General features: G+C 33.2%; 1 protein-coding gene across 1 annotated transcript in view; it reads right to left on the reverse strand.

Annotated features, from left to right (window-relative positions):
* Window positions 1-14,893, reverse strand: part of Homer1 (homer scaffold protein 1) — a 137,882-nt gene that overhangs the window by 12,174 nt on the left and 110,815 nt on the right. Inside the window, exons 7-8 of the mRNA XM_046427680.2 lie at window positions 12,144-12,254; window positions 11,407-11,487 (exon numbers count right to left, since the gene is read on the reverse strand). Coding sequence (XP_046283636.1) covers window positions 11,407-11,487; window positions 12,144-12,254 — 192 coding nt within the window. The remainder of the gene's footprint in view (window positions 1-11,406; window positions 11,488-12,143; window positions 12,255-14,893) is intronic.

A 14,893-nucleotide genomic window follows, 5' to 3' on the forward strand; every position in this document is an offset into this window, starting at 1 on the left:
TGAGAAGAAGATTAACATTAAACAGAGATGAGAGGTGGGAGGGAAAGGGAGAGAAAAGGGAAATTGCATGGAAATGGAAGGAGACCCTCAGGGTTATACAAAAGAACATACAAGAGGAAATGAGGGGAAAGGGAAAAATAATACAAGGGGGAGAAATGAAGGTCAATAGGGGGGGTAGAGAGAGAAGAAGGGTGGGGAGGGGAGGGGAGGGGGGATAGTAGAGGATAGGAAAGGTAGCAGAACATGACAGTCACAAGTATGGCAATATGTAAATCAATGGATGTGTAATTGATGTGATTCTGCAATCTGTATATGGGCTAAAAATGGGAGTTCATAACTCACTTGAAGCAAAGTGTGAAAGATGATATATCAAGAATTATGTAATGTTTTGAACAACCAACAATAAAAAAAAAATAAAAAAAAAAAAAAAAAAAAAAAAACTGTTACAAAAAGAAAATACTCAAAACACTTCAGTAAATGGAAATCAACTTGAAACAGAAAAAAAGCAGACACTCCAACCTGAATTAAAATTCTGAAACAAACATTAAAAAACAGGCTTGATTAAATACTCAAAAATTAAGAATAAGATGGGCACAGTGTGGGTGTACACCTGTAATTTTAATGCCTGGAGGGCTGAGGCAGGAAGATTGCAAGTTCTAGGTCAACCCCTGCAACTCAGCAAGACCGTGTCTCAAAATAAAATTTAAAAAAAGGGCTGGAGATATAGCTTAGTGCTTGCCTAGTAAGTGTGAGGCTTTGGGTTCAATTCCCTGGTTCAATCCTCAATAATGCAACAAAACAAAAACAAAAATAACAATAGAGGAAAAAAAGTTCCGAGAAATAGGAGAGTTGATTTAGCCCAAGAAAGAAACAGAAGAAAAAAGCAAAATCATATCAGAAATTGAAAGGAAAGTGACCACGACACTCAGAACAACCAAGAGATGTTTATTGCGGTGGTGTCTGATCTACTGGTGGGGGTGGGGTGTGATACTAAGTGTCATCTTCTGCTTTCAAGCAGATTGGGCATGGGCTAAGCACAGGTTTCAAATCCAAAAACAAGAGGAAGTAAAGGGAAAAGGCACCAAATAACCAACCAAAGAAGAAAGGACTAACGAAGAATGAGGGTTGGATACTCAGTTTTACCCTGCAGCTAACATTTATTCAGCCTGTCCTGCAGCTAACAGAAATAAGGACTGACTTAATGTACCCAAAGAAAAAAATAGTTCTTAATAAAAACTTTTAAATTCAGTTATTATTACTTATTTGTTATTTTTCAAAATTTAAAGGAATAAAAGTGAGATAAAGAGGGGAAAAGAGGTTGAACTAAATAATCCAGCTACATAAAACTGGAGCTCATAAAGAAGAAAAACAACAGAATAGAATACTTAACACCTTTATACAAGAAAACTTCTTGGAAATAAGAACTGGATGTAAAGATTAAAAGGGCCTATTTTATACCTAAGAAAACTGACCCCCAACAATCAATTCCGAGAAACATCTTAGTCACTCTAACTTTACTTAAAAATAGAGGGGAAAAATCCTTGGAGCATTCAAGCAAAATAGCTCCAAATTTAAAAGTCAACAGAATTATACTGGAATCAGACTTCTCAAAAATAATATATAAAACAAGGCAATACTTGTCATTTCCAAGTAACTCAAAGACCTGGGAGCAGTGCACACATGTAATCCCAGCAGCTCAGGAGGCTAAGGCAGGAAGATTTTTAAATTCAAAGTCTTCCTTAGAAACTTAGTGAGACCCAGTCTAAAAATAAAAAATAAAAAGGTTTGGGGAATGTGCCTCAGAGGTTGAGCACCTCCTGGTTTCAATCTCTGGTACCAAAAAAAAAAAAAAAAAAGTAACTCCAAAATAAAATTACAAACCAAGGACTTTGTATCTCCCCAAGGTGTCACCCATGTACTAACTCTGTGTCTTGTAAACATATAAGAACTCAGGCAATAATAATTCCCAAATTCTTTTGGAACTATCCACAGAAGGATAAACTTCCTCCAACCAAGATTACTGTGGAAACTTCAGAAAAAGAACTAATGCTAAGTGCTCTGATTGAATGTGCCCCCCCCCCCAATTCAGATGTTGCAATTTAAGGATCAATGTGATGATATTAAGATGTGGGCCTTTAAGAGATAATTAGGTCCTTCCTTCACAAGAATGGGATAAAGATTCTTATAAGAGACTTCATGCTACATTTGGCTCCACTGCTTTCCCACAATGTGAGAATACAGCATTTCTCCCTTTCAGAGGATGCAGTGACAAGGTAGAGTCCTGGAAGCAGAGTAGCCTTTTATCAGACAATGGAACCAGCTGGTGTCTCCCTCCTTTTTTTTTTTTTTTGGTACTGGGATTGAACCCAGGGACGCTTTGCCTCTGATCTACATCCCCAGTTCTTTTCTATTTTTTATTTTAAGGCAAGCCTTGAACTTGAACTTGTGATTCTTCTGCCTCAGACTCTCAATTTACTGAGATTAAGGTGCACCACCATGCTCACCTCCATTTGGTGTCTTGATCTTTCTTAGACTTTGTAGCCTCAAGAACTGTGAGAAATAAATTTCTATTCTTTATAAATCACCCAGTTTATAGCAGCACTAATGAACTAAGACAGTGAACTTTTAATACATTTAATGTATATCAAAGACTAAAAACAAAGGTATATGATATAAACTTATACAAAGTAGAAATAATGCAACTAAAATATAGGAGAGGAAAAGAAAGGAGGGATAGGATAAGTTCATTATTATTTAATATGTCATACTTCACAATCAAATACTTTTCTTTCTTGAGTAACTAAAGTTAGTACTGTAGTATTGTGAAAAGGATTAAAAACAAAGCAGATACTGAAAGTTTAAATTATGAACATAGGTAACCAGGAGGGTTTTTTTGGGGGGTGGGGTAGAGATAGGGACAAAACCCAGGGCTTTGTACATTCTAGGCAAGTGCTCCATTAAGCTATGCCCCCAATCCTAGGAGCACTTTTAAAAGGTGTAAATTCGCCAGGTGCATGGTGCACCCCTGTACTCCCAGAGGCTGGGAAGGCCAAGCGAGATAGAAGGATCCCAAGTTCAAAGCAGTCTTGGCAACTTAGTTAGGACCTAAGCAACTCAGTGAGACCTTGTCTCAAAATAAAAAATAAAAAAGGGCTGGGGATGTAGCTCAGTGGTTGAGTGCCCCTGTTTCAATTCGTGGCATCAAAAAAAAATAAAAATTAAGGGATGGGGCTATGGCTCAGTAGAAGAGTGCTTGCCTTGCACATGTCAGGCACTGGGTTCATTTCTTAGCACCACATAAAAATAAACAAATAAAATAAAAGCATGCTGTCCATTTACAACTACAAAAATTTAAAAAATAAAATAAAAAGTAAAAATTAAAAAAAAAAATAAAATGTATAAGTTCAAATGTAACAGGTACAACAAAGACCATCTTAAATATCAAAATATATAAGAGAGAAAAGAATATCCATCACATAGAGAAAGAAAAGTAATACATATAGAAATTATACATAATACAGGCTCGGGATGTGGCTCAAGTGGTAGCGCGCTCGATCCTCAACACCACATACAAACAAAGATGTTGCATCTGCCGAAAATTAAAAAAAATAAATATTAAATTTCTCTCTCTCTCTCTTTCAAAAAAAGAAATTATACAAAATACATATAGAAATTATAAATAAAGGTGAGTTGGGACTAAACATAACAATCATATCAATAGACATGAATGTATTACCTATTAAAATACTTTTAATTGGTTCAAAAAGCACTACCAACTATACATAAGATACATAAGGAGCATTCACAAAAATCAATTAAAAATTAGGTCACAACCCCGCCCAAAAAAACATAGTAGAAAATATAAATTCTACAAATAAAACCTGTGATCATAATACTATAAAACTAGAAATTAATAACCAAAAAGAAAAAAATCACTTCCATCAAGAAATTTAGAAATCTTCTTTTAATCATCTCTTGTATGAAAAGGAAATAAGACCAAAATTACAGAATTTCAATAAATAATGAATGAAAAAAAAATAATGATCAAAATTTATGGGACACTTAAAGCAATTATAAGAGAAAAAAAACTATGACCTTAAATATGTATATAAATAAAAGTGAAAGAATGAAAATAAAGAAATTACATTCCCCTCTCAAAATGCTGGGGAGCAACGAAACAAAGCACAAGGCATAATTTTTACCTTTATAGGTAAAAATAGAAATTTACAAGGGAGAGAATAGAAGAGGAGTGACACTCATTAAAAAATCAGTTTTATAGAAAGAAAAGACACAACACTATAGTTCTAACTTTAGTTACTCAAGAAAGAGGAAGCATATATAAGAGTGCCTATTAAATGTCTGAAAACCTAGTTTAATGGCTTAAACAGACCAGTATCTGGGAAGAAATAGAATAATTAAGGAATTACCTCACAAAAACTCATGTTTTCAAGGTAGAGTGCTACTAAACCTTCAAAAACCAAACAAAAATTCTTCCAGAGTATACAATGAAAATCCTCCAAGTCATATTATGAACATATTACCTAATTATACACATAACTGTGTATAATTTGCAGGCCAATATCACATGAATGTCATGCAAAATCATAAGCGATAATGAATGAAATTTAATTCACAATAAGAAAAATAATATACCATAGTTAAATGAGATTTATTCCAGAATGCAAAAATAATTAAATATTAGAAAATCCAATAATACAATAAACCATATTCATAGTTCTTCTAAGAAGACAAAAAGAATCTTGGAAGATTATGATTACCTTCATAGATACAAAGAGATATCAGCAATATTCAAGACTCATTCTTGGTAAAAACACTCAAGAAAATAAGAATGATGGACATTTTCATAACATGATAAAATACATATACTTTAGTGTTAAAACTAGCATTTCATTTAGTGGAAAAATACTAGAGGTGTTTCCACTAAGATCAGTAATTAACCCATTACTGTTTAACATTGCACTGGTATTTTTAAGTGATGCAACTTGACAAGAAAATATCAAAATAAGCATATAAGAATTAGAGGAAAAATAGGAAGTAAAATTATGTCTATTTTCAGATAATATGTTAGTATACTTAGAAAATCTTACATAAATACTGGAATAAACGACAAAACTAAGCTCTAACAATAAAACAATTTAGTAAGGTAGCAAGATATAAAATTAGCGTGAAGAATGCAACGGCTTTAATATATATAAACAATATCTGATTAAAATGGTAGAGAAAATCCCATCTGCAAAAGCAAAAAATGATACAACACTCACAAACACCTAGAAATACTCAAAACCTATATGTGGAAAACCCGAAAATACACCTGTAAAACATAAAAAGTAGATATGAACAAATGGAAAGATGATACCCTTTGTTCTTGGATAGGATGAAAACGTTATGAAGGTATCAATTCTCTTAAAGTTATATTCTTTTCAACTGACACTAAAATTAGTAGGTACTACCAAAAATATTAGTGTTCACATGGGAAGATATGCAAAATTACTTTAAAAAACAATAAAAAAGAAAAGCTCTGAGAAATGACGAGTCTGATTAGATATTAGAACAGACCAGGAAATCTCTATAGCTAAAGCACTGTGGTATTGGTGCCTGAACAGATAAAGTGACCAAGAGAATTGAACAGAAAGTCCAGAAATAGAGTAAAATATATAGGAAGCTGAATATTTCAAATCACTGGGAAGAAAACATGAAAATTTAAACAAATAGAAATGAGATACTGCACAGACATTTGGGAAAAAATTAGATTCATATCTTATACCAAAGAGAATATTCAGAGACTTAAATATAAAAAATGAAATCATACAAGTACTACAGGGGAATAATGGATAGACTCCTAAATACATGTTGTAAAAAGAGCTTTTTAACTGTTTCATAAGCCAAAAGCAATACAAGAAAAGAATGAAAATTCACATAAAACAACATCTTATGCAAAGTCAAAAGATAATGGCACACTGAGAGAAAAAAATATCTAGTTTAATATCATACATGTGTGTATACACACACACACACACACTTGAAATTTTTGGAGAAAATGACTAATAACCCTATAGAGAAAAGGACAAAAGACATGACTAGACAACTTATACACATACAAACAGATCCAGAAATTTTATTTAAGCTTATGAAAGATGTTCAATCTCATTCAATCAGGGGAACAAATTAAAGCTATCATTTCTCACCTATCACACACTGCCCAAAATTAAAAGCACGAGAATACATTTTGCTGGTGAGGTTGTGGAAACACAGGCACTCACATGCTGTACAGGAGTAGGAATTGGTAGAAACCATTCTGCTGGGGAATCTGGTTTATTTAACAAAACTGCATATGTGTTTACATTCCACTTAAGAAATCTTGCTTCTAAGGATTTACCCAGAAGATACACATCCAACAAAAACAAAGTATCTATGCACAATGTTATTCATTTTAATATTTTTGCAGAATGCTGAATATCCAGTAAGTTTTCACATAATTGTGATTCAATAAACTGTCATACATATACAAATAAAGTACAATTCAGGTATAAAAGAGAATAAACAAGATCCCTATAAATTTGTAAGTATTTTCCAGGATATATTTTTGGCAAAAAAAAAAAAGGAGGGTGAAGTATAGAAGAGTAATATAGAGTATATTACTATTTGTGTAACTCCAAAGAGGGAAATAAAAACCTTGCACATATATCTGTTTGCTTGTGTAAGAAAAAAACAGAGAAAAGACAAACTAGGAACTAAGGAGATTGGTTACCTACAGTGGGTAGATGGGAATGGGGAGAGAAGGATAGGAGTGAAACCAGTGTACAGGATTGGAGGGGATGAAGATACCTGAAGACATCATTTTGAATGCTTCTAACTTTAGAGTCATAGAATGTTTTATATATTCAGTTAATACAAATATAATTCAAGAAAGGTAGAATATAATAATACAAACTAATGTAGCTATTACAAATGAATAACTCAACTAACTGAAGAGAGGGAATGGAAAAACTAACTCAACTAACTTTTCATGCAGGCTAAAGACAATTACACTGATTTTTAGTTAGTAGATTTTGTTTTGTTTTTACAATGGTTTTAAATAGCAATTCAGAAACTATCTTCTGTGGTTTCTAGGGTCGAACAAGTTTTATAGATAATATTGTAGATAGTGGGAATTGGGTTTCTTGTATTGGAGAATGGAGTTAAAAATATGGAAATGGTCAAATCTAAAATGAACTGCATAGTATTGAATTACAATGGGAGGTTATAAAGATAATTTCAGTTTTTTCTTTTTAAAAAAAAAAAAAAGCATATACATAGCTACTGAATGGATATGTAGTATGTATGTAATTCCAGTTGTTTACTAAGAGGGCCTAGAATAATGATACCTAAAAAGTAAGCACATTTAGTGCCCAGATCTTGGCTTCTAAATACTAATCTTTGCTAAAGGAATTTGGAGGGCTCCTTGGAGAAATGGATTCCAGAGCTGGGAGTATCTACTTGTGCTGCAACATGAAGTTCTTCAAAGAATGATACTGCCATATCGAAAGGACACAGATGATAGATTGCAGAGTGTCTCACTGGCCAAATCTGGGATCATTTGAACCCAAAGATAATGAACATGACAACCAAATATAACATGTGATCCTAGAATGAATTCAGAACCAGAAAATTTAAACAATTTTTAAAATTTTAAAAATTTGTTATAGAGATTATTAGGATAATTATGGGAATTTGACTAAAGTTTATAGATAAATAATTTCTTACTTTTGATGATTATCTATGAGAATATCTTTATTCTTAGAAAATACTGAAGTATTTAGAGGTAAGAGTGTGCACAGGCCAGGAACAGTGGCACATGACTGTAATCCCAGTAACTCGAAAGGTTGAGGCAGGAGGACTCCAAGTTCAAGGCCAGCCTAGCAACTCTGCAAGGCTCTAAGCAACTTAGTGAGATCCTGTCTCAAAATAAAAAATAAAAAGAGCTAGAGATGTCGCTCAATGGTAAAGTACACCTGGGTTAAATCTCCAGTATACCTCTCCCACCCTCCAAAAAGTGTTCAACTTATAATCAAAATGGTTCAAAAGAAATCATACATACATATATGATGGGGAACAAGGTAAGGAGAGGAAGAGAGATCCAGAATGATAAAACATGTATGACAAAAATAATTAACATTTGGGGAATTATAAGCAAAGGTCTATGAGTAAACTTTGCATTATTCTTGCAATTTTTCCATAAGTCTGAAATTATTTCAAAATAAAAAGTTTTGAAATAAAGTAGAAGTAAACAAAGTCATTTCAGATAGTGATAAGTACTGACTGGTATACCAAGTATAAAACATGGTGATATTATCAAGAAACTGAAACTGAAGGGATAGGATCTGCAAGATAGTGCTTAAATTGGCAAATCAGAGAAATAATAATCTGAACCAAGATCTAAATTACAAGTAAAAGTCATCTATTTGAAGATCTGGAACTTAGAATTCTAGGCAAGAATACTACAAATTCTCTAAGGTGAAAATGTACTCAGATGTCCACAAGGTACAGAAAGATGATAAATGACCATGAGCATATGGAAAACTGTTTACTCTTACTCATAATTAAAAATTAATAATAATAAAAAAGTTAGCTATGGCTGGAGGCATAATAGCTCAATGGTAGAGTACTTACCTAGCATGCACCATGCACAAGACTGTAGGTTCAGTTCCTAGCACCAAAACCACCCCGCTCCCCACAAAGGTAGTCCTTTCCTATGAGATAGTAAAGATGAGGAGAGACTGATAACCACTAGGTGCCCTGCCTTTCCAGATATACATTTCTCAACAAAAGACATCTTAAAACACGACACCAAGAAAGTCTCTTTTAAAAGTTCATCTTAGAGAAATCACCAGAAAGGAAAGGCAAATCTTTATGTAAAAGATTCATTATGACATCATTTATTATAGCATAACATTGGAAATAGCATAAGCTGCCATCCTGTAGGAATGTTGGAAGAAAGCTATGTAAATAAATAACAATTTTATAAACAAGTATGGGGAAAGGAAATGCCAGGTACTTTGCTTTAGGGTGAAGAGATTATGATTGATTTTTTTTCCCTGCTAAGTATATTATTCTAAATTTTTTACAATGAGTACATATTACATTGATATTTAGAAATATCCCAATATCAAATGCTTAAAAATTTGAAAACTATTATAACATTTTTTAAAAAAATATTTTAATTTTATTTATTTATTTTTATGTGGTGCTGAGGATAGAACCCAGTACCTCACATGTGTCAGACAAGCGCTCTGCCACTGAGCCTCAACCCCCGTCCATAATATTCTTAATTTAGCCTTAACTATGAACTTACTATTCATATTCATACTGCCACATCAAATTCCACATACTGCAATTTCAGGAGTTCCTCTACCATCTAAGGAATTTAATGGTCCCAATTTTCTAGACTGAACTTACGAACAGACTAGAACTCTGGATACACAGGAGATGTTTAGGTGGGACACGACCAGGCTACAAAGGAAGCATTTTCTTCTAACTTGAAAAAAATACAGGTTATTCTTATGGCTTGGTGTTTCAGATTTTTATCTTCAAGTTTTCTGAAAATTTCCCTGTCCTATTCCAGGTAGTTTGTGTTTTGATAATAATTTTTGATATTCAGTGTAAGAATAGCTAAGAACTGATTCACTATTTCAGGTGCCAGCTACACAATTCAATTACTGCTCAATAAACGATGAAACACATTTAGAACGATCAACATACAAGGCTGATAATGAACAAATCATCCCTTGGGTTTTTTTCATAAGTGGAACAATATAAGTGTGACAAAAATTAACATTGACAAAACGTTAAAAAGAATCATTAGAGATGGCTTGGGTACTTGTTGCTTGAAGAAGTGTGGTTAAGTACATAAAGAATAGAGATTTTTTTGGGGAAAAAAATCTATGCTTTGTTACTCTGTAGTAACAAGTGTAGTAAGAGTGCTTTGATGCAACTTGTTGACACCTCTGAACTGCTGTCTTCTCTTTGGAAATGGGGTTACCTCACATGCTAATGTGAGAATTAAAGGGAATGTGTGTAACTGCTTAGTATACAACTCAGTCATAACAAGTCCTAAAATCCCAAAATAACCAAAAGAAAAAAGCAGACTTAATTCCAAAACTCTTTCTTCCAGCCCTGATTACATGCTTTATATTGGAATTCTCCATCAGGGTTCCTCAACCTTAGCACTACTGATGTTCTGAACCATATATATAATTTTATGTTTAGCAGCATCCCTGGCTTTGCTTACTAGATGTCAGTACCAGTCCCTTAGTTGAGAAAATAAAAATTACCTCTACCCATAGCTAAATATCCCCTGGGATGCAAAACTGCCTCAATTGGGAACCATTACTCTATATAGACAAATAAAATATAGAAATAAGATTTAAAGGGATGAGCCAAAACAAGTAATCTCATTTTCTCATATTGCTGAAAACCAGTGTGAGGAGGGCAGAGGAAAATATTTCATTTCATATAACAAATCTATTTGGTGAGTTTGGTGGTCAAGGACACAGGCATTAGAATTTAACTACCACCATTTGTATATATGTAGGATGAATTAACTTTTCCAAGCCCCAGGTTCTTTATCTGATTTTGATTTTTACATGGATTAAATGCAAAACTTCAGTGCTTGGCACAGTGTTGGTACCTAGGAAGACTCAATAAGTGTTGTCCATTCTTATTATAATGAGGTCTCCTTCCAACCCTGGGCTTTCAAGTCCCACTTATGACACCTTATGTAAATTCCTCACTATAAATATATTTACTTCCACTCCAACGTGGCCCCAACCTTCTCTGAGGCAGGTAATCAAACAGGTATAAGAAAAGTACTTCAGCTGGCAAGAGAAGACTTTAAAATTTAGGAGACTACAAAATTTTTCCTTACTGTGTCTGACTACCACAGATATACTTTATATATATGTATGTAAATCTGAATCAGGAAGCATATTATTTATGCAGGAAAATTGAAATAAAATTAATTAAAAGAGAAAAAAGAACCCAACTTGTGTTCCTTTAGGGCACAATTATTGTTGTTATCCACAAATCATTAATTCAGTGTAAACAGAATAGGCGGAGTTCCCAAAATGAATAAAATCCATTCAACAATCTTTAAAAAAAAAAATCACAGTAATCTTCAATATTAAAAGTAAAAATTTCGAACAACTTACTATGAACATATAAATGGTCACTTGATAATGTTATCAAGTAATTTTTGAAAAATCAAAAATTGGTATGAATCAGAAGTCCTGGAAAAGAAAAATGATTGAAATCTACAAACTGAAGTCTTGGGGAAAAAGTCATTACTATGTGAAAGAATGGCTGGTGTCCTCTATGTGGAAAAAAACTAAAATTTTTATTGTAGCTCACCTGTAGTTTCTGAGTCAGAGAGTCCCTCTGTTCTTGTAGTTCTCTGGCATTATCAATTTCTTGTTTTAATCTTTCTATTTCCTAGAAAAGGCAGAATAATGTCTTCAACAACATTTAAACTATCAAGGAAAGGAAGATCCTTATTTTTCCCCAAAATTATCATCTCAGTTCTTAGAAAACAATAATTTAAAAAGCATTCCTTTTTACTGACTTTCTTTAGAGGGAGAATTAATCTTTATATTTATGTTGTCTAGAACAATATGATCTTAAGCAACAAGTCTGATTTGATAGCTTTGGTACAGTAACGCTTAGAAATAACAATCTGCCCATTGTAAAGTTGTTTTTAGCTTTGAGTTTTAATTCTTTCCTAGAAAATTAAAGCTTTTGATAAAAACCCAGAGAAAGCAATAGCTTTTAAAAATTTATTTAATCTCTAATAGGTTTCAGTTGATTGTATGAATATAATGCTCATACAGAGGGCCAATAGGCCCTCAGGGTGTCTCACCATAGTTCAATACACTTTATAATAACAACATAAAAAAAATAATAACAACATAAAGAAGAATGGGAGAAAATGATCAAGATTCATTCATAATGCTCAAGAAAAATTTCATCCTGAGGAAAAAACGTCCACAACCTTACTTTAGTCCATAAAACGTCTTTAAATTTGATACAGACTCTAATATTTAGAACACACATGTTAGCTGGGTTACAGTTGAGTGAAAGGTGGCAAATACCTCTTCCTTTACTTTCAATGTCTCTTCGAGTTCTTGTATTGTCTGGTTTAATTCTGTCTTATGGGTATGCACTGCATTTGCTTGGCTACTAACACATTCAAGCTCAGTCACCTAAAATTAAATGAGAACACAGGTTAAACTGACAATTTCAAATGATTTCTTGCTAAAACACAGTAAATCTGTGAAAAGTGAACATAATGAATTTTGGAACAATATATGAAAACTAATTTTGAGAACTATTAAGATACTTAGCATACAATAAATAGATTCTATTTAAAAAATATTTATTTTTTAGTTGTATTTGGACATAATACCTTTATTTTATTTATTTATTTTTATGTGGTGCTCAGGATCAAATCCAGGGCCTCCCATGTACTAGGCGAATGCTCTACCGCTGAGTCACAACCCCAGCCCCCAATGAATAGATTCTTTAAAGATAAGTTTAGGATAAGAAAAAAAAAGAATAAAGAAAACAATTATTTATGTGATTGGCTATATACAGGTTAGAAAAACTTAGGTGATTTCTGACAATAGACAATCCTCATAATCAAAGTCTTCTTTAAAAATTTCTTCTGAAAAAAATGAAATCATGGCATTTGCCAGTAAATCGATAAAATTGGAGACTAACATGCTAAGTGAAATAAGCCAGTCCCCAAAAACCAAAGGCCCAATGTTCTCTCTAGTATGTGGATGCTGACTCACAATGGGAGGGGAGGGGAGGGGAGGGGTTCACTGGATTGGATAGGGCAGAGTAGGGGAAAGAGATGGAAATGGGAAAGACAGTAGAAAGAATTGGACATAACTTTCCTATGTTCATATATGAATACATGACCAGTGTAACTCCACATCATGTACAACCACAAAAATGGGAATTCATACTCTCTCTATATGTGTGTGTGTGATATGTCAAAATACATTCTACTGTCATGTATAACTCAAAAGAACAAATAAAATTTAAAAAAATTCTTATGAAAACATATTCAAGATCAATTATGGCCATATGCCCTACATCTGTAGCCTTCAAATTAAATATGGGTTCTGAAAACTGCCCTTACAGAAGTGAGAATTTTTTTCAAATACATTTCTAAAATGTCAGAGAATCTAAAAGAAAAGATATGCTTAAGTTACAACTTAAATCAAGCAATGCAGGAATGACTTCACGTCAATAGTGTCTATTATGGGAAAGAACAGTTCTTTAGTCAATCAGAATTTACTGAAAGCCTAAAGAGCAATATAATTTTTAATGAGCATTGATATTTTTTAAGAGAACAGAAAAGGGCAATGTTCTTAACAGTCACACCATCTAAAATGGTCAATATAAACAGAAATCAATGGAAATGTAACTATACACAAACACAGGCATGCATGCACACATTTCCTATTACAGCTCTTTATACACATCAGGTTCTCAAATATCTTTGTTAACTGTAATACAATAAATTGTATATTATTAAGGAAACAGTAAATATCTCTCTCCCTTGAATTTCCAAATAGCTAATTACTCTTTACATTTTGTTATTCTACTTCTCAGATCACTTTCTTCCTTTCTATTCATGTATGGATATCCTTACAGAGACCCTTTTCACTTAAGGCCTGAACCAAAGCACTGGCCCAATGGATTGAATTATAACCTTTGCCTATTTTTACCTATTCTGTAACTGTTAACAGATTCATCTTTCATTGTGTGACTCCCTCATTCAAAGGGTTTCGTCTCTTTTTTATAAAATCAAATCTAAATTCTCATGTACTCTATAAACTGGTCCCAACCTATCTAACCATCTACTTTGGCCAAAGTGCATACTCCCAACTAAAAGCACACAAGTCAGCTTGTCCTGACAACAAACCATGTTCACACCCATCTTGATGACTTAACTAGAATGTCCTCTTACTTGTGAAAAACATTCTAACTTGATCTTCTTGCCTCAGCATCCCAAACCATTGGGATTACAGGTATGCACCACAGCATCTGGCCACATTCTGACTTCACCAGTCAATTTTCAACTCAACACATATTCTCCAGAAAGCCAATTCTATCTGTCCAATCCTTCAAAGCTCTCCTGTCCTCTGGTTCACAAAATAGAGCATCTGTTCACAAACCATAAAAATTATTTCCTTACTGTTTAATATATATTAGTTTCTCTCTGATTAGATAATAAATTCCTTAAGTGGAATTCCAGTACTGATCACAGAATAGGTTTTATTGGAATAACTTTCCCATAGATAACAATGATAAACTATAGGCAAAACGTAAAAATCAACTGTTTTGAGGGCCCCAGTGAGTAGCCAAATTGGGCAAATGACTGAAAGAAACCAGTAATTTTGGGTAAATTACACATTTACACATTTATCTTTTTGCTTGAAGGTACTCGCCCATCTGGCTGTGTTCCTTGGATGAACTCAAGCAGAAAACTGTACCCTGATTTCCTTGGGAAGAATAAACATTTGGAGATTCCTTAGAATAGTGGAAACAGCTAGAAATTGAGGGAATTTAATAATAGAAAAACCCAAAGAAACAAAAAGCCTTTCAACAAGTCTTTAGCTGACCCCACAATTGAACATGCACAGGTGAGAATCCAAGGAGGTCAGGACAGTGAGAAAATAGCTGGGAGGCTAAAAGAAATATACTGTGGTGGTATTTGCCACAGTAAAGATAGCCTGAAATTCTAATCCTGTTAAATTAAAGGGCCCTATAAATACTTTAAGCTTTTCCAGTGAAACCTTAGAAGGATTATGTGGTAGAGAAAAAAAAA

Source organism: Marmota monax, unplaced genomic scaffold (genome assembly GCF_021218885.2).
Source record: "Marmota monax isolate L192 unplaced genomic scaffold, Marmota_monax_Labrador192_F-V1.1 WCK01_AAM20220418_F8-fsc00018, whole genome shotgun sequence".
Classification (NCBI taxonomy): domain Eukaryota; kingdom Metazoa; phylum Chordata; class Mammalia; order Rodentia; family Sciuridae; genus Marmota; species Marmota monax.